This window comes from Podarcis muralis, chromosome 2 (assembly GCF_964188315.1).
Source record: "Podarcis muralis chromosome 2, rPodMur119.hap1.1, whole genome shotgun sequence".
Taxonomy (NCBI): Eukaryota; Metazoa; Chordata; class Lepidosauria; order Squamata; family Lacertidae; genus Podarcis; species Podarcis muralis.
Window position 1 is genome coordinate 105,083,413 of NC_135656.1, and position 20,256 is coordinate 105,103,668.

Sequence of the window (20,256 nt, forward strand, 5' to 3'; positions counted from 1 at the left end):
CTCTCTTGGGGGTTCCCCAGCTGGTGACTCCCGACACTCCTCCAAGTTTCCCTTCCAAAACATACAACAGCCCCCACGGGATTATCCTTGCACATGCTGTAAATTGAGAAATACAGAGACGGTGTTCGACAGTGGAATTTGCTGCCAAGGAGTGTGGTGGAGTCTCCTTCTTTGGAGGTCTTTAAGCAGAGGCTTGACAACCATATGTCAGGAGTGCTCTGATGGTGTTTCCTGCTTGGCAGGGGGTTGGACTCGATGGCCCTTGTGGTCTCTTCCAACTCTATGATTCTATGGTGTGCACACACAAAGAAGTCCTCTGGCTACAGAATCTGCCTTCCAGCTCAGAATTCCAGACAGCCCTGCACGCAACTCTGGCAACCCAGGACAGCTTCCAGCTCCTGCGGAATCATCTGCCAGCCCTTCTTTCCCTGCAAGGTTTTCAGTGTCAGCTACTGTGTGCCGCCTGCAATTTGACTGGGGTGCTGAGCAGACTTGGCAGGGCCACCATTTCGAGGGCTGCCCATGCTCTGAACAGATCTCTCTCTCTCTCTCTCTCTCTCTCTCTCTCTCTCTCTCTCTCTCTCTCTCTCCCTTGCACTCCAAGAAGCCAGGCATGCAACAGCAAGCTGAGGGTTCGCTGTTGCCCAGAGGATTTCCAGCTGCCTCTCAGCACAGCCCAGATTTAGCTCAGAATAATTGCACTGTAAAATATCATTAGCACACGTGCTTGGGGAGGAGAAGGAAAAATTAAACTGAGCAGGGCAGGCCCGCGGGCAAGGCTCCGAAATCCCCAGCCTTTGGCTCCCTACCCTCCCGTCATGTGGGAGAGCTTCTCCTCTTCTCCCGCTAGCTCCTCTCCGGCATAGACTTCAAGGTCCAGGCCAAGGGAGGGGAGGGGAGAACAAGCCCCCCCCCCTGGTGGAACGACCTTCACTGTCAAGGATCCTGCCGCCCGCCTATCCTAAGGCCAAGTGGTATGCCATGCTTGGATGAAATTGGTGGGCTGGCTTCCCCCCCTGGATTTGAGAGCCTTTTCTACAGAGGAAGCTGCCTTATTCCTAATCATCCAGTCCATCTGCTTAATCATCTGGACCATCAAGCTCAGTATTGTCTACGGTGACAGGCAGCGGCTCTCCAGTTTCCCAGAAAGGAGCCTTCGCAAGCCCTGCTACCAGCAGATCACAGAGTGGCATTCCGGAATGTAGGACGGCCAACTTTAGCCCTAGGAGGTGGATTTTGTGCAGTCAAGATGGGGGACGGGAGGTAGAACCCTATATCCATTGGGTCACTCCTGCCTGCCTGCCTCCCGCCCCTTGGCTTGGAAGGGCCCCCCGTGCCCAGGCTGAAGAACATTCCTAGTTATAAGTGAGAGGGTTGCTATCTGTCATGGATGCTTTCGCTGAGATTCTTGCATCGCAGGCAGTTGGAATGGATGACCCCTGCGGGACCCTTCCAACTCTATGACTGTACAGTGGTACCTCGGGTTATGAACGCTTCAACTTACGTTTTTTCGGGTTATGAACGACTGTAACCCGGAAGTAAGTTGTCCGAGCTCTTGGAGGCCTTGCCGCTGCCTGGAGGCAAACCCAGATATCCGCAGGGCCTACAGAGCTCTCTGAGGCCTCCTCGAATGCTGGGAACCAAGCCCCGACGTCCGCAGGGCCTGCAGAGGCTCCACGACTGGACTCCAGTCACGAGAGCTCTCGGAGGCCTCTGCAAATGCCAGGAGCCAAGCCGATTGTGATTGTGGAAGAGGAGTAAATAAATGTTACTTTTTTTCATCTAAAATACTGTCTTATTTATTTTATAGTACAGTACATTGATTATTGCCTTCATTTTATGGATCAATGGTCTCGTGAAACAGTAAAATTCGTGTTAAATTGCTGTTTTAGGGGGTGTTTTTCATCGTCTGGAACGGATCAATCCACTTTCCATTATAGTGGTACCTCGGGTTAAGTACTTAATTCGTTCCGAGGTCTGTACTTAACTTGAAACTGTTCTTAACCTGAAGCACCACTTTAGCTAATGGGGCCTCCCGCTGCCGCAGCCCGATTTCTGTTCTCATCCTGAAGCAAAGTTCTTAACCCGAGGTACTATTTCTGGGTAAGCGGAGTCTGTAACCTGAAGCGTATGTAACCTGAAGCATATGTAACCCAAGGTACCACTGTACTTTCAATGGGAAAGTCCGCTTCAGGTTAAGAACGGACTTCCGGAACCAATTAAGTACTTAACCCGAGGTACCACTGTATAATGTCCCAGAGGCTTTCTAATTCAGTACTGGGAGAGGAACCAGTGAGGTGAGAGGAATGCACTGTGTGTGTATGGGGTACCAGACAGGCCATTTCTGACTTGACAGGTGCCCTCTGCCAAATGAAGGGGTTCCCCAGGGCCTTTGCAATAATACTGGGTTTATGTGCGTGCCTAATTTTGCACCTGGGTGTAGTGTGAGGTGTGTTGGAACTTCAGCCAGCCCAGCAACACAACGAGGGTGAGGTTGGCTCAAGGTACCATCGGGGTCACTACTTCAAAAATTGGGAAGGGTGAGAGGCCTGGATGTAGCTGCTGCTACCTTAGGCCCTGTCTAAGCTACTGTAATGGACTGCTTTTGTGGCACATGTTTACTAAAGCCATCCACCCGCAGCCCCACATACACCTGCCCCATGGTTGAAGGCACATGCATACACGCGCACACACACACACACACACACACACACGGTCTTACCAAGCAGCCTGTGTTTGGGACCCTGCTGTCATCAGCTCCACTGCTTCGTAGGTGAAGCTCCCTGCAGCCCCAGGTGAGTTTTCCATCACGAGAGAGAAGTCGCTGCTGAGACTAGTAGGGCTGCCCCGGTCCCTCTGCTCTGGAACACAAAGAGAGCAACGTCGGACTACCTTTCTTCTATAAAGCAGCAGACCCAGCATCCCCGCAAACAAACCTCACATGGAGATCCCCACCACACATGAACTCACACAACAGTTCGTTTTAATGTTTGCGGCCTAGGATCTACATACCTGCGGGACCACCTCTCCTGGTATGTCCCGCGGAGGACCTTAAGGTCCACAAATGACAACATTTTGGAGGTCCCAGGTCACAAGGTGGTTAGATTGGTCATAACTAGGGCCAGGGCCTTTTCAGTACTGGCCCCAAATTGGTGGAACGCTCTGTCACAAGAGACTAGGGCCCTGTGGGACTTGACATCTTTCCGCTGGGCCTGCAAGACAGAGCTGTTCCGCCTGGCCTTCGGTTCGGACTCAGTCTGACCCTTATGTTTCCCTCCCTTTATGGTTCTGATGAGGCTGCATTTTAAATTGCATTTTAACCTGTATTTTAAATTGTGCCCCCCCCCCCCATTATGTTTTTACTGTAATTTCACTGTTGTTAGCCGCCCTGAGCCTGGCTCTGGCCAGGGAGGGTGGGGTATAAATAAAATTTATTATTATTAACAGCTTTAATCAGAAGGAGAAACATCTGTTTGCTTTCTCATAATAAATAGGCAGGAGGTTCGGAGGCATATTTTGGATTCAATTTTTCAGTACAGTCCATACAAGTCTAACTGCAGTCTTGCAAAAAAAACAGGAGCTTGTTTATGAACTCTATGCAAACAGGTATCACATGAGATTGCATGTACATTGTGCAGTTATGCTGAAGAAGCATAAGATTACCAGGTGCAAAAGGTTTTTTTTAAAAAAAAAAGTTAAGAAAACAAGCTTCACTGCCTGATGAGATTTCAAAATTGGCGTTTTGGTTTTTTTAAGGGTGGGGGAAGGCGAGACAATGTTATACAGTGGTACCTCGGGTTAAGAACTTAATTCGTTCCGGAGATCCGTTCTTAACCTGAAACTGTTCTTAACCTGAGGTACCACTTTAGCTAATGGGGCCACCCGCTGCCGCCGCACAATTTCTGTTCTCATCCTGAAGCAAAGTTCTTAACCTGAGGTACTATTTCTGGGTTGACGGAGTCTGTAACCTGAAGCGTCTATAACCCGAGGTACCACTGTAATGTGGTTCCATGTGGTCAGAAATGGGACTCGGGTGTCCCACATCATAGCCAGAGAGGGGCGCAAAAGGTATCAGCAGACATATCCATAACGAGAAGAGCGTGAGCTGTTTATACATTTGCTTATTTACACAGACCACAGAACTTGGCTCTTCTTGCCACGGCATATATGTAGCTCCAATTCTGCACTTCTCAAAATCAGCCAAACCGTTTCCAAGCTGCAGCTGAGAAAAGCATGGCAGAACTTAAGAGGGGTGGCTGTTTTTTGTTTTGTTTTAATTATTAGCAAAGATGACAGTTCAGTGATCTGTCACAAGACTGAGCATTGCTACCTGCAGCGCAAGAGTTGCCAGGCTCTCGTTCAGAGGCAGCACCTGTTTATTTAAGGGCTCAGGTGGGGCGAGGAAAAGGCGGGGAAGCTGCGGCCATTCCAGATGCTGCCGAACTCCCAAATGCGTAGCAGCCCCAGGTCAGCAAAGCCAGGAATCGGGAACACAGGGAAGTGCCTGGTGCCTGCCAGGGATCAAACATGTGCTCTGCCACTGAGCCACAGCCTCCCCCCAAAGAGGGGGCTGATGGGAGTTGTAGTCCGACATCTGAAGGACCACAGGCTCACTACTCTGGGCTAAGAAGACACAGACCCAATTTGCCCACTCTCCTCTCCTACCTGAAGGAGCGTCTCCACCCCCATTGTTCTGCCCAGACGCTGAGGTCCAGCACCGAGGGCCTTCTGGCAGTTCCCTCATTGCGAGAAGCAAAGCTACAGGGAGCCAGGCAGAGGGCCTTCTCAGTAGTGGCGCCCACCCTGTGGAACGCCCTCCCTTCAGATGTCAAAGAGATAAACAACTACCTGACATTCAGAAGACATCTGAAGGCAGCCCTGTTCACGGAAGTTTTTAATGTGTGACATCTTAGTGTATTTTTGGTCTTTGTGGAAGATGCCCAGAGTGTCTGGGGAAACCCAGCCAGATGGGCAGGGTACAAATAAATTATTATTATTATTATTATTATTATTATTATTATTATTATTATTATCCACTGCATGGGTCACAAGTAATAATTGGGCCAATAGTGAGGCGGGAGTCACAGCCGCTATATCCTCTTGGGGCACCGGAGCTCTTCTTTTTAAAGAGAAACAGGCAGTCTTTTACAATCCTAGTCAACAGCAAGCAGGCATTTTTGCCCACCATCAGCAAAACCCCATCTGAGAGCATTGCGGACTCAGACCTGCTTTCAGATCTCAGCCCAGCGACAAACTTGCTGGGGGGGGTGTCCCTGGGGCAACACCCCACCTTTCCAAGCACAGCTCCCCACCTGCAAAATGGGAGGGAACAGCATCTTACGCTTCTCACCCGTGATGTGAGATTTTTTCCTTGTAAGAGTTATAACCAGGAGCATGTATATACACTGGGCACAGAATTTAGTGCCAAGTTCTCTGACCAGAAAATGCTGCAGCCCAGTGGATTAGGTGGATTAGGTGCACACCTGCATGACTGCTTTGATTTTGCGTAACTTTAAAATAGAATCATAGAATCATAGAATCATAGAATCATAGAATAATAGAGTTGGAAGAGACCACAAGGGCCATCGAGTCCAACCCCCTGCCAAGCAGGAAACACCATCAGAGCACTCCTGACATATGGTTGTCAAGCCTCTGCTTAAAGACCTCCAAAGAAGGAGACTCCACCACACTCCTTGGCAGCAAATTCCACTGTCGAACAGCTCTTACTGTCAGGAAGTTCTTCCTAATGTTTAGGTGGAATCTTCTTTCTTGTAGTTTGGATCCATTGCTCCGTGTCCGCTTCTCTGGAGCAGCAGAAAACAGCCTTTCTCCCTCCTCTATGTGACATCCTTTTATATATTTGAACATGGCTATCATATCACCCCTTAACCTCCTCTTCTCCAGGCTAAACATGCCCAGCTCCCTTAGCCGTTCCTCATAAGGCATCATTTCCAGGCCTTTGACCATTTTGGTTGCCCTCCTCTGGACACGTTCCAGTTTGTCAGTGTCCTTCTTGAACTGTGGTGCCCAGAACTGGACACAGTACTCCAGGTGAGGTCTGACCAGAGCAGAATACAGTGGCACTATTACTTCCCTTGATCTAGATGCTATACTCCTATTGATGAGGCCCAGAATTGCATTGGCTTTTTTAGCTGCCGCGTCACACTGTTGGCTCATGTCAAGTTTGTGGTCAACCAAGACTCCTAGATCCTTTTCACATGTACTGCTCTCAAGCCAGGTGTCCCCCATCTTGTATTTGTGCCTCTCATTTTTTTTGCCCAAGTGCAATACTTTACATTTCTCCCTGTTAAAATTCATCTTGTTTGTTTTGGCCCAGTTCTCTAATCTGTCAAGGTCGTTTTGAAGTGTGATCCTGTCCTCTGGGGTGTTAGCCACCCCTCCCAGTTTGGTGTCATCTGCAAATTTGATCAGGATGCCCTTGAGTCCATCATCCAAGTCGTTGATAAAGATGTTGAATAAGACCGGGCCCAAGACAGAACCCTGTGGCACCCCACTAGTCACTCTTCTCCAGGATGAAGAGGAACCATTGATGAGCACCCTTTGGGTTCGGTCAGTCAGCCAGTTACAAATCCACTGAGTGGTAGCATAGTCAAGACCGCATTTTACCAGCTTCTTTACAAGAATATCATGGGGCACCTTGTCAAATGCCTTGCTGAAATCAAGGTAGACTACATCCACTGCGTTCCCTTCATCTACCAGGCTTGTAATTCTGTCAAAAAACGAGATCAGGTTAGTCTGACATGACTTATTTTTCAGAAATCCATGCTGACTATTGGTGATCACAGCATTCCTTTCTAGGTGCTCACAGACTGTTTGCTTAATGATCTGCTCCAGAATCTTCCCTGGTATTGATGTCAGACTGACTGGGCGGTAATTATTTGGGTCCTCTCTTTTCCCCTTTTTGAAAATAGGGACAACATTTGCCCTCCTCCAGTCTGCCGGGACTTCGCCTGTTCTCCAGGAATTCTCAAAGATGACTGCCAGTGGTTCTGAAATCACATCTGCCAGTTCTTTTAATACTCTTGGATGCAGTTCATCTGGCCCTGGAGACTTGAATACATCTAGACTAGCCAAGTATTCTTGTACTATCTCCTTAGTTATTCTGGGCTGTGTTTCCTCTGCTGAATCATTTGCTCCAAATTCTTCAGGTCGGGCATTGTTTTCTTTATCGGAGAAGACTGAGGCAAAGAAGGCATTGAGGAGTTCAGCCCTTTCTGTGTCCCCTGTTTGCATTTCACCATCTTCTCCTCTGAGTGACCCCACGGTTTCTTTGTTCTTCCTTTTGCTACGAACATACCCATAAAAGCCTTTTTTGTTGCTTTTAACCTCTCTAGCAAGCCTGAGTTCATTTTGTGCTTTAGCTTTTCTGACTTTGTGTCTACACGTGCTGGCTATTTGTTTGAATTCCTCTTTGGTGGTTTCCCCCCTTTTCCATTTTTTGTACACATCCTTTTTTAATCTTAACTCAGTTAAAAGTTCTTTAGATAGCCACCCTGGCTTCTTTAGGCACCTTCCATGTTTCCGTCTCATTGGTATTGCCTGAAGTTGTGCTTTTACTATCTCCCTCTTAACAAACTCCCAGCCATCTTGAACTCCCTTTCCTTTTAGTATTACTGTCCATGGGATCTCACCCAGCACTTCCCTAAGCTTTATGAAGTCGGCTTTCTTAAAGTCGAGAAATTGAGTCCTAGTATGCTTGGCTGCTCCTTTCCGCTGTATAGTAAACTTCAGAAGAGCATGATCACTCGCGCCTAATGATCCTTCCACTTCTACCCCACTAACCAGGTCATCAACATTGGTTAGGATCAGATCTAAAATGGCTGTTCCTCTTGTTGCTTCTCCCACTTTCTGGACAATGAAGTTGTCTGCAAGGGCAGTGAGGAATCTGTTTGACCTTATGCTCTTGGCTGAGTTTGACATCCAACAAATATCCGGGTAATTGAAGTCCCCCATTACTACTATCTCCCTTCCTTTTGCATGCTTGGCCATCTGTTCCAGGAAGGCATCATCTATGTCCTCCGTTTGGCTTGGGGATCTATAGTAAACTCCCACAATGAGGTCACTGTTATTCTTCTCTCCCTTAATTTTGACCCAAATGCTCTCACTTTGGCTTTGAGGTTCTAAATCTTGGATCTCTTCACAGGTATACACATCCCTGACATATAACGCCACTCCTCCTCCTTTCTTGTCTGGTCTGTTTCTTTGAAATAGATTGTATCCCTCCATTATTACATTCCAATCGTGGGATTTATCCCACCAGGTTTCAGTGATTCCTATTATGTCATATTTAGTTTGCTGTACCAGGAGCTCAAGCTCATCTTGTTTATTTCCCATGCTTTGCGCATTAGTGTACAGACATTGAAGTCCATTAATCATTCCCCCGTGTCTCTTATTTAAGGATTTTCTCCTCCCACCACTAGGTCTGCATGCTCTTTGCTCCATTCGGTCTATGACATTTGGATGATCATCTTCATCAATTGATAGACTCCTACCTTCAGGAGCACTGTCTCCCTCCCCCACATTAGTCAGTTTAAAGCCCTCCTGATGAGGTTTCTGAGATTTTTTGCAAAAACATTCCTCCCAACCGTTGTGAGGTGCAGCCCATCGCTTGCCAGAAGTCCATCTTCAAGAAACTGCATTCCGTGATCTAAGAATCCAAACCGTTCCTGTTTGCACCATTTGCGAAGCCAGTTGTTCACTTCCACTATTTTTCCCTCTCTCCCTGGGCCACGTCGTTCAACTGGGAGGACAGATGAGATGACAATTTGTGCATTTAATTGCTTCAATTTCCTGCCCAGAGCCTCGTAATCTCTTTTGATCTTCTGGAGGCTATTGCTTGCAGTGTCATTGGTTCCCACATGAACCAAGAGGAAGGGGTATTTGTCAGTGGGTTTTATGATTCCTTGCAGTCGTTCAGTTACATCTTGGATCTTAGCCCCGGGGAGACAGCACACTTCCCGAGACATCTTGTCAGGCCCACAGATCACTGCTTCTGTTCCCCTCAGTAGGGAATCCCCTATCACCACTACACGCCTCCTCTTAGGTCTGGTCGGGGTTCTTCTGTGAGCTGTCGGTTCCAAGGTCGCCTGGACATTCCCAGAGGACTGCCTTTGCTCCTCGTCTTCATATACCTGATCGACTGTAATGAGGGAGAGATCCTCAAATGGAGTCTGCTCTTCGTCTTCCATGCTAGGGGAAAGGACCTCAAAGCGATTGCGTATTTCTAAACAATCAGAGCGAACCCTGTGCCTCCTACTTCTTTGAGTCACGTTTCTCCATATATCTGGCTCCTGTGTTGGTGAACTAGCCACCTTCTCAGGGGAGTCCCCTGTCTCTTCCTTGGTGGAGACGGTGTGCTCTGTTGCTTCCATGAAGAGTTCCAGCTCTCTAATTCTTTGGAGCGTAGCTACACGTTCCTCCAGTTGCTGGACTTTGTCTTTTAAGAGGGCAATCAACATGCAATTGCTGCAGGTAAAGCTGCCTGCAACCTTTGGCAAGATGGCAAACATTGCGCAGGAACCACAGGCGACTGCAGCTGTTCCCTCACCCTCCATCTTGGGAACGTGTCGTTGGGGGTGACTACAGTGGTCCTCTATCATAAAAAGTGTGGAGACAGGACAAATAAATCCCTCCCAAAAAACCTAGGTCCCCCCCAACAAATGTTTGAGACTAGCTCCCCTAAATCTAAAATATGGATCAAACTGCGCGCGCCGCTGCCCTAAAGCTCTGATAAGCTCCTCCCACAGCTAATCACCTACCTCAACAGAAGCCCTGCCCCCTCTGACCTTTGCCCAGAGAGAGCAGCTAAACAGCCACAAGAAACTCACACAGGAAAACCCTTACTGCTGCTGGGAGTGTCAAGGGGAAGGAGGACTTGTACAGGAAAGTCAGTTCCCGCCACCATCACTGGAAATCTTATCCCGCATCTGCACAGTACCAGACCGCTTGAAACAGTCGTGGCTTTTCCTAAAAAATCCTGCGAACTGTAGTTTGCTGAGGGTCACAAGAGTTGTTAGGAGCTGCGATTCCCACAGTGGTTTAACAATCAATCCCTCTTCTGAGGTTACTATGAGAGCTGTATTTCAGTGAGGGGAAATAGGGCTCCCCTTATGGTTTGCAGGGTTCTTTGGGGGAAGCCATGACTGTTTATAAAGTGATACTTTAAACATCTAGGGTAGATGGGGTCTGACTCTGCCACCTCTCTGGATCCTGAAATTTCAGTAGGCACTGCACACATAACTCTTGAGTCTTCAAATCTAAGAGAACTGGGCAGTTTGTGTATGTGCGCTTTGATCAGGGTGATAAGTTCTCAGGAAATCGAATTATTGCCACATTCTGCGGCAGCACATGCACACCAATTGCAGTTGTCTGGTTACCTCAGAACACACACCCGTCCCTCAGCGGTTTCAAGGATTTGGCCCTTATGTAACAAGCATGGTTGTATCCAGCAAAGTCATCCCATGTGCACCGTTTGTGGAATCAAATTTCTCCCCATGTGTCCCCCCACCCCAAAAAAGAAAAATGTTCTGGGGGTCCCTCTGGAGTAGATTTGGGGAGGGGAGGGGGCATGCAGGAAAGGAGGGAAAGTTCCATTGCACTAACAGAATTCTTTTTGTTAACAGGACGGCATTGCATTAGTACAAAAATCTTTATGGAGGGGGAAACTTGAAATGGGAAGGAACTCCAAGCAGCCCAGTGATGACTGAGCATGCTCAGGGGGGGCTGGTTGACTGTTTGCGAGGAAATAGAAAACTGGTGAGGGGCAGGCAGAAGGGGGAGATAGCCTGCAAGTGAGGAGTGCTCTACACTGCAACATTTTGTTGCAGGCCCCATTTGTTATCCTCATTTTCAATCAGCAGCTGGAGTAGATTTCCGTTACAGTTGTAGAGACACCGATCTTTTCTGGAATCTGAATCCAGCGACCTGGCCACCTTCCTGTGAAACTGCGATGAGCTATGGCTCTCAAAGGCTTTTCGCAAATTCCCCTAGTGAGCGAAACCTTGCTGCCCCACTTGCCATCAGAAAGCAGACCCAGCTGGGGCTAGAGGGGAGACTGGTTAGGAGGCGGCAAGAGACACTCACTCAGCATACAGATCTCTTCCAAAGTAAATCCGGGTGGCAGGCTCTTCCGTCTAGGGCGGGGAGAGACAAAACATGACAAGTCATCAGATGCCACTGAACCACCAATGGAAAACGGACTTGGAAACAGGATTCCTCCAGGTCTTGACTGGTTAAACAGCTACTGACCAGGAGGGAATTTAGCCCTGCCACAGAAGAAAGGAATTTTTGGAAGTATTTGGCTTAAAAAAATACAAATACAAGTGGAAGTGAACTCCACAAGAACTTGAGAGATTTTGGCAAGGTCTTGTGAGAGCTCACTGGAAACTGGCGCTGGTGCTGTTTCTCCACTGCCAGTGTGGCGTTGGGGGCCTCTGCCGCCTGAGGTGGCGGCTTCACCCTGCCTCTTAGTTGGGCCGGTAAACAATAGGAGTTTGTCCTGACTGGGCTCTGCCCAGAAGTCTCTTGCTAGCCACCATTTGGAGACAGAACGCTGAACACTATCCATACCATTAATTTTTTAAAATCAAAAAACAAGCAATCTTAGAGCCAAAGAAAACAATTCTTAAAACCAGCCATTTCGGGGGGGGGGGGGGGAGAAAGTCTTTCATTTAAAATCCAAAAAAACAGGTGCCGTATTTTTCGCTCTATAAGACGCACCAGGACCACAAGACGCACCTAGTTTTTGGAGGAGGAAAACAAGAAAAAAAATATTCTGAATCTCAGAAGCCAGAACAAGAGGGATCGCTGTGCAGCGAAAGCAGCGATCCCTCTTGCTGTTCTGGCTTCTGGGATAGCTGTGCAGCCTGCATTCGCTCCATAAGACGCACACACATTTCCCCTTACTTTTTAGGAGGGAAAAAGTGAGTCTTATAGAGCAAAAAGTACGGTAATCCAGTGGGAGAGAGTTCCACATCCCAGGGGCCATTAACAGAAAAGGAAGGCCCTGCGCTGTCCTGTCACACAGCAAACCACAACTGTGGATGGAACTGCAAGCAGGATATCTCCTTTCAGACCCTAAGGCATAGGCTGGCATGCAATGGACTTGGGTCCCCTGCTGTATAGGGCTCTATGGTAAACACCTTAAATTGTGCCCAGTAAGAAACAGACAGCCAGGGCAGCTCTTTAAGGATCGGTGACACAGTTCCGCTTTGGGGCAGCTGGCTGCCAAATTCTGCACTGCTTGCTGCTTCTGGACCATCTTCAAGGGTGGCCCCCGTGTGATGCTACTGCCACAGCTGCAGTGCTGTTTCAACAGCAACCGGCACAAGGCGAGAGATCCTTTCGCCCGCTGACCCACCCCATGCGCCGACCAAACTCACGACCACTTTTTTTTTCTTATGTAGGACTTTGCAGCCCAAACCTCTTCAGAGAAAGTGCTGTGGCCCCGTTTTCGCTGCAGAATAAATTAAAGCAAATTGGGCCAAGGCACCTGGGTCTCCCATCTCCCAGTAGAAAGAGCGTGCGCTAACAAGATTCTCCATTCTTTTAGGCTGCCTTTGGTAGCAGGAAGCTCCTACTGTGGGCTCTCCTTACCTTGGCGGCTTAGCAGCCGAAAAGTCCTCGGAGGTGATGTGCTTCAGAAAATCGAAGCAGAAAAAGAAAATCTGGAGCCAAGAGAGAGAGAGGAGAAAGCGTAAGAGAGAGCAAGGGGCGACAGCACTTGGTAAATGACAGCTGTCATACTGTACGCCTTCCTCATCTCTGCAGGAAGGGGGCCGTCACCACCACACAAGCCTAGGCAAGACCCCCTCGTAAGCCAACACTTTTCCAGGGGTCTCCTGCTGGCCAGGCCTGAGCGCTGCTTGTGAGAAGGCAGAACAACACAAACGCACAGAGCTGACATTATTAAAGAGGAGACATGGCTATGGAAAGGTGTTGGACATGCCCAAGTCAAGATGACCGGAGGGTCTAGGAACCCACAGTTACAAATTACTTTGGCATCCTGGAATTTAAAAGAACAAATCATGGCGCAGGGGTTTTATCTGAAGAGGAAGACCCAATCAAGGACGATTAGGCAGCCACGCTTACACTCAGTGGCCAATGCAGCCAAATTTCAGTCAAGCCTCCTACCAACCAGAAACCTGTGGGAAGCCCATAAGCAAAACATGAATGCCACGAGCATTTTCCTGTTTGTGATCTCTAGCAACCAGTACTCATTACGACCCAACCTTATCCACCGCTAGTTTGCCCAACACTCCTTTTTCAGAGCCATCCAAGTTGGCAGACATTGTTAAATCTTGGGGTGGTCCAACCCCCAGTTTAACTAAGGCACAGGGCAAAGCACTGCTTCCTTTTTTTTCTGCGATGAATCGCCACCATCCAGCTTCAGGGGCTAATTCTGGCTTTGACTGATTGTGCGAGAGGGAGAAAAGCTTCTATCCACTTTCTCTACATTGCAGAAGGAGAAAAACCCTCTATCCGCTTTCTCTACGCTGCTATCATGTCTAATTTACTTGCCTTTTTTCTCTAAACTGAAACACGCCAATCGCTGCACCGTTCGACGTCTACTGCCTACAGGCTTGCTGGAGGTTTCTGCTCTGGGCCAATATGGGAAATAGGAAGCTCTTTGGCTTCCCGTGGCGCAGGATGCAAATTTTTAAGCTTATCCTGCTAAAATTTCGGGCGCAGGTAAGACCTGCACGCCTCTGGCTACCGTTCCCTCACGCCACCCCCTCCCTGCCAGGGCGGAGTCCGCACGGGACGCTGACATCACTGCCGCTCTTTTGACGCCCCCCCCACCAGCAACACTCACCTCCTCCCCTTTGCTGAGTCGATCCACTAGCATGTGCCTGCAAGAGAAAGAGGGAAACTGAGTAGCACTCAAACTCAGGAGCAAGCGAGGAAACAGAGGCTGGAAGTCTGTTTCCCCATTGCCCCCCCAATGTTTCTTCAGACTATGAGCAGAATTCACACAAGAGGGGAGGATCTTGAGACAGGCTTAGCTTTGAGCTTTCCTTCCCCTGCTAGCTGTGAAGTAGATTGGACTGAAGGTCTCCTGGCAAAAAGGTTCCGATTTGCCAATGCTGGATTTGCTGGTCGCATAATCACCAGCTAATCTGGGAAGGACAGAGCCTTCAATGGCAGCTTTAAATTGTATTACGGTATTTTAGTATTTTTTTGGAAGCCGCCCAGCGTGGCTGGGGAAGCCCAGCCAGATGGGCGGGGTATAAGTAATAATAATAATAATAATAATTATTATTATTATTATTATTATTATTATTATTATTATTATTATTATTAAAGTTAAGCTTCTATCTGCATGGTCTGGGGAAATCAGAGATACCCTTCTATGATCAGTGCCCCAGTACACAGATTATCACTCACAGCTGTAGGCTGGGCGCGCAGGTGCAACTGTGTGAGAGGGTCTCTATACGCTCACCTGCAAAACAAATGGCTGGTGCGGCGTAGGGAGCCCCCACCCTCAAATTCAAATGAGTTAGGGGAAACTGCATTAATCCAATCTGCAGCTGGTCCTACTGTTCCCTCCCTGGTTCTGGCCAAGGCAGGGCTAGCAGCCAGCATGCTTACCCAAAGAGGAACCAGTCATAGGCCACGGTCAGATAAAGGATCTCTGCAGGTTCCAGGGATGCATGGATCAGCCCATCCTAAGGAACGAAAAACTGACAATACATCACAAATGACAATGACATTCAGCTGTCCTGCATTTCCCCCTGCAGCTGTGTGGAAGAGAGACCCAAACAGGTTATAAGCCAAAGCGCTGTGTTCCTATGACTGAGAAATGGTTTCTTGTCAATGCAATGAAGCTAGGCCAGCAGTTCTCTCCAAAGCTATGTCATATGCAATCTAGACATGGGGGAGCTCCAGATTGAAAACCGTTTTCGAAAAGCAAGCTTCTCGTCCTCAGTGTTATAGGAGAAAAAAAGCCGTGACGTTTTACAAACACCATGGGACAAATTTGACACCCACAGTTCTGAAGAGGCACCCCCCTTTTTTTTTTGCTGCTTCTCCGCCCTTCCTGTCGCCTCTCATTCCAGAGATTTTTTCCCTGCATTTCCCAACATCCCAGCTTTATCAGCAAATGAAAATTATGCAAATGCAATAGACTCAATGCACTTTTGCTTGAGCGAACACAATTTGCTCCTGCTGCGGAACAAGAAACGGTAAGGAACAATAAGGGATGTGGATCAGAGGACATCAAGGAATTCAGTTTTTGTTAAGAGAGAGAGAGAGTGACTCTGGCCTCTAAGGTCACAGGGAAGGGAGGAGTAAAAGTTTCAGCTATACATAGCCTAGAAACCAAAATGGGAGAGAATACTAAGTTGAAGGATTTCGGGGGTCCACGGCGGGGGCCCCTTCACCTGAAAATAAAGGTCACACACAAACCAAGCCTTGCTCTGTCCCTGGCAGTGATTCCTTTGCCAGTCTGGAGGTACCAGAAAATACTTGACCTCACTTCCTTCCCTGCCCCTCTGGAATTAAATCTGTACGGAGGCTCTAGCAGACAAGGAGTGCAAGATTTTAATTCGGTGCAACTCAAGTTGTCCCATATCCTCCAGCCCTCTCTGTCCCCAAAGGCAGCCCTAATTGTTCCACAAACCCCCATCTTCTTCCCCAGTCGAATAGTGGGGCAAGGTGTCCTCAGTTCTGAAAGCTGCCGCCTCTTCCAACTGTACCAGCAATGCAAAAAGCGCCCCGTGTAATTTAGCATGCCGAACATTGTGTTTTCTACTAGCAGATTCGTGCATTTGAAGAAGAAAGTGGGGGAAGCATCGCCGCAAGAACCACAGAGGTCCCCCTGCTGCCAATCCAGTTACGAATGAAAAGCGACCGCCCCCTCTCCACCCACCCCGCCCCCTTCCCAGGTCCCGGCTGCACCCCTTGGCGACTGCCTCGCCTACGGAAACATGCCCATTGGTACTCACAGCCCACAGGGAGAGGCGCAGGAGGGAGATGAAGAGAGGCGTCCTGTCCCAGCCGGATATACAGTGTATCAGGAGCCCACTGTCATCTGCGCTGAGCCAGCAGGAAGGCAAAGCAAAAGGCGGGAGAGAAAAAGGCTGTGTTACTTGCATGGCATTCAGGATGAAAAGCCCCCCGGGGCACCGCTAGCCCCCCAGGAGATGCGGTGGCATATGCCAGGCCAGATGCACAAGGCACAGCGTTCTCCGGGGACAGGCTCCGCAAGGCAGGCAACAAGGGACTATATGAAGCCTGGGGGACGGGAGAAAGGAAACAACAGAAGCACCCACCGAAAATTACTGAGGATTTAAATGGGTCCACTGTGAGTAAAATCCAGCCAAATAACTGCCCTGTATATTCAGCCCCAGGGACGCGGGTGGCGCTGCGGGTTAAACCACAGAGCCTAGGACTTGCTAGGATGTTTGGAGAAGGTGGTGGTGATTCTCCACTTTCAGTTACACTTGGAGGGTAAAGTGGGTTGAAAAAGGTTCCCCACCTTTGTCTTAATCAGATTCATGATGTGAGTGTTGTAAGTGTGTGTCACCCAGTGGGCTTCCTGGCTGAGTGGGGATTTGAATGCTGGTCTCCCAGGCACTCTGACCACAACTTACAAATACACACGTGGCGCTGTGGGTTAAACCACAGAGCCTAGGGCTTGCTGATCAGAAGGTCGGCGGTTCGAATCCCCACGATGGGGTGAGTTCCCGTTGCTCGGTCCCTGCTCCTGCCAACCTAGCAGTTCGAAAGCACGTCAAAGTGCAAGTAGATAAATAGGTACCGCTCCGGCGGGAAGGTAAACGGCGTTTCCGTGCGCTGCTCTGGTTCGCCAGAAGCGGCTTAGTCATGCTGGCCACATGACCTGGAAGCTGTACGCCGGCTCCCTCAGCCAGTAAAGCGAGATGTAAAGCCGCAACCCCAGAGTCGGTCACGACTGGACCTAATGTTCAGGGGTCCCTTTACCTTTTTATATTCAGCCCTGATGAGCGAATCAGAGGGGGCAGATCGGGAGGCAAGTCGGCTACAGGGGCAGAGCTTGCAACAGGCGCCTCAAAGCTCACTGAGAGGCCTCTGAAAAGCAGGGTATATGGAGTGGCTGCGTCCAAAATTCTCAGCCACAGAAGTTTCATGAGAGCTTTCTTGGGAGACATGCAGGGTGCACTGTGCAAAGGAGACCAGAGGCAACAGGCCTTTCATAAGGTCAAATGCATAGGGAGCAGCACTCTGCAGCTCAGCTCAGATTATTGAAAGGGATGCCAATACAGTGGTACCTCGGGTTACGTTCATTCATTCCGGAGGTCCATTCTTAACCTGAAACTGTTCTTAACCACTTTAGCTAATGGGGCCTCCCACTGCTGCCACGCGGCGGCGGCGGCGGCGCGATTTCTGTTCTCATTCTGAAGCAAAGTTCTTAACCCAAGGTACTATTTCTGGGTTAGCAGAGTCTGTAACCTGAAGCATATGTAACCCGAGGCACCACTGTATTTAAGTCTACAAGCCCAACCCTCAATTCCTCTGCTTTTAGCCATGAGGTTTCTTTGCCATGGCGTTTTCTCCAAAACACTCTCTCTCTCTCTCTCTCTCTCTCTCTCTCTTACACACACACACACACACACACACACAACCATAGTTTTCTAAAGTAGTCAAATAAGCCACCCCCAAAAGGTACCCTCCCCCCATTTCCCACCTTCTCCATAACAAGAAGAGAACCTCACCGTCACCATTAATAATGGAGATCAGGAGCTTCAGGTAGTTCTGTGTCTGTTGCACCAGGTCCCAGCTCTGCAGGGGAGGGGAGGGCAGTAGATGAGAAAGAGAGGAGAGAGAGAAAAGGAGAACAGATGAAATAATGTGATGCATATTGGAGCATCTTTGCAATCCTGCTCAACACTCATTACCTGAAACACTTAACCCGCATTTTATTACCTGTGCTAACCTGCTTCGTGTCTACATTTTGCAAGTTAGGGAGGACTGGCATGCAAGCAAGAAGTGGGAGAATGCAGAGCCGCCTTTACTTTGCAGGAAACCACGTCTCTGCGGCGGCTCTCACAGAGCCCTCCTGCATTGTTGGAGGACGTGCATCTTAAGCTCTCTGTTCTTAGGGGCAGACGCTTAAGCCTCTCCACTTGCCAAGTTCCCCAAAGGAGATTGACAACCACCATCTTCATCCGTGGGACCACAAGGGAAAGAGGGCTGCACGCTCTCTAGGTCACAACACAAACGTTAAAGGGGGAAAGGCTACTTTGGGGCAAGGCAGAGGCTCTGATGGGCACATGCATCTGCAAGGCCTAGAAAAGGGTTTTCATTTTGAAAGAAAGATGGAAAAGTTTCTGGTCTCCGTGGTAGTGAAGGCAACTGGTTTCTGCAGGAGGCTCAGGAACTAGAACGTACACAAGCAGGCCTTCTCTTGTCTTCCCTTTGTTGTTTAGTCGTGTCCGACTCTTTGTGACCCCATGGACCAGAGCACGCCAGGCACTTCTGTCTTCCACTGCCTCCCGCAGTTTGGTCAAACTCATGTTTGTAGCTTCGAGAGCACTGTCCAACCATCTCGTCCTCTGTTGTCCCCTTCTCCTTGTGCCCTCCATCTTTCCCAACATCAGGGTCTTCTCTTCTCATGAGGTGGCCAAAGTACTGGAGCCTCAGCTTCACAATCTGTCCTTCCAGTGAGCCCTCAGGGCTGATTTCCTTCAGAATGGAGAGGTTTGATCTTCTTGCAGTCCATGGGACTCTCAAGAGTCTCCTCCAGCACCATAATTCAAAAGCATCAATTCTTCGGCGATCAGCCTTCTTTACAGTCCAGCTCTCACTTCCATACATCACTACTGGCTTGTCTTCCCTATGCTCCCTCTAAAAGAATATGCTGCACCACCCTTTTCCTTGTCCAAAGGCACGTAGAGCCCTGCATTTTGCAACTTTAGTCAGGCTTGCATGACTGTAACCTTAAAAATATTTCGGATTGGAGCTCCCATCGGCTCCAGTCAACACGGCCGAAAAGTGAGGGATGATGGGAACTGGAGTCCAACACCATTTGGAGAGCCCCAGGGTGGAGGGAGGCTGGGCTTAAGTACATTCAAGAAAAGGGAAGGAGAGAAAAGTAATCAAAGAGTTAAGCAGAGGCGGTAGCAGATTTTGTATTTAAGGTTGGTTTACGCTGGGCTGAAGTACAGCGATGCGCCCAAGCCTGGATAGCTCAGCTGGTTAGAGTGTGGTACTGATGATGTCAAGGTTGCAGGTTCGATCCCCATATGGGACAGCTGAATTTCCTGCACTGCAAGGGGGCTGGACTAGATGATCCGCAGGGTCCCTTCTGACTCAACGATCCTATATCTGAGCAGGGACTTTTCCTGCAAGTTCAACAATCCACTTTGTAGATTCTACTTTGCCACACAATACTCTTGGTCCAGCTGCAACATCAGATAAGTTTCTTAGTTGTGAGGTTTGGATTTGAAGCAAAGCATGGAACGCTTGCGTAAGTGTTTTACCCAAAAAGAAATCTGGAAGGAAACTTCAGAATGCAGTGGGAGGAGAAGGAAACAGAGCTCTAATTTCTGACTCATTACTCAATTGTTCAGGAGAATTTAGTTCCTACAGAATCACACAGTGCGTCCAGGACCCCCTAAAGTAAAGAACTGTTACAGCCCAGCGGCGGAGCGCGTTCTGAAACATTGATTAGAGTCTATGAACGCCCTGCTGCGTCCCGACCCACTTCACCAAGTGCCCCCCCCCAAAATGGGGAAGCTCAGCCCATGAGCTCTTCACAACGGAAAACAGATACAGTGCGTGAGTAACAGGAGGGCGTAGGAATGGACAGGGGAAGGGGAAACCGCTACCCTCCTAGGAACAGCATCCTCCCCCAGTAATTGGGGTGGCTGGGCCACAAATTTCACATTGCGCTGGTCTTGGAATGACCCCACCGAGCTGCCTGCAGAGTCCTAACCCACTTTCGGCAACTGGCATGGGATTGGCTGGCTCGACAAGATCCCAGGGACAGCAAGTCAGGAGGGAGAGGAGTCTTCAAGCCTCCACAGATGTTTACCAGGCAGTGTCTGCCCCCCCCCTTTATTATTTTGAGGTGACTCGAGAGAGCTAAAAGATAAACACAACAGGGATCCATCAAACTTTGGGAATGAAGAATGGCTGCTCTGGTCAAAGCCTGGAAAGGGCATCCCCTCTCACCCAAGTTGCATCACACATTGTCCGTGGAGAGCGACAGAAACACACACAGAGATTCTAGTGGTGATGGGCTGGGCTGGTAAA

At 49.0% G+C, this 20,256-nt stretch overlaps 1 protein-coding gene across 3 annotated transcripts in view; it reads right to left on the minus strand.

The window, feature by feature from the left end:
* Nucleotides 1–20,256, minus strand: part of MTMR14 (myotubularin related protein 14) — a 91,121-nt gene that overhangs the window by 33,895 nt on the left and 36,970 nt on the right. For all 3 annotated transcript variants that reach the window (XM_028719719.2, XM_028719718.2, XM_028719717.2), the window contains exons 10-16: nucleotides 17,715–17,781; nucleotides 15,966–16,051; nucleotides 14,611–14,687; nucleotides 13,835–13,871; nucleotides 12,616–12,686; nucleotides 11,104–11,153; nucleotides 2,723–2,861 (exon numbers count right to left, since the gene is read on the minus strand). In XM_028719719.2, coding sequence (XP_028575552.2) covers nucleotides 2,723–2,861; nucleotides 11,104–11,153; nucleotides 12,616–12,686; nucleotides 13,835–13,871; nucleotides 14,611–14,687; nucleotides 15,966–16,051; nucleotides 17,715–17,781 — 527 coding nt within the window. The remainder of the gene's footprint in view (nucleotides 1–2,722; nucleotides 2,862–11,103; nucleotides 11,154–12,615; nucleotides 12,687–13,834; nucleotides 13,872–14,610; nucleotides 14,688–15,965; nucleotides 16,052–17,714; nucleotides 17,782–20,256) is intronic.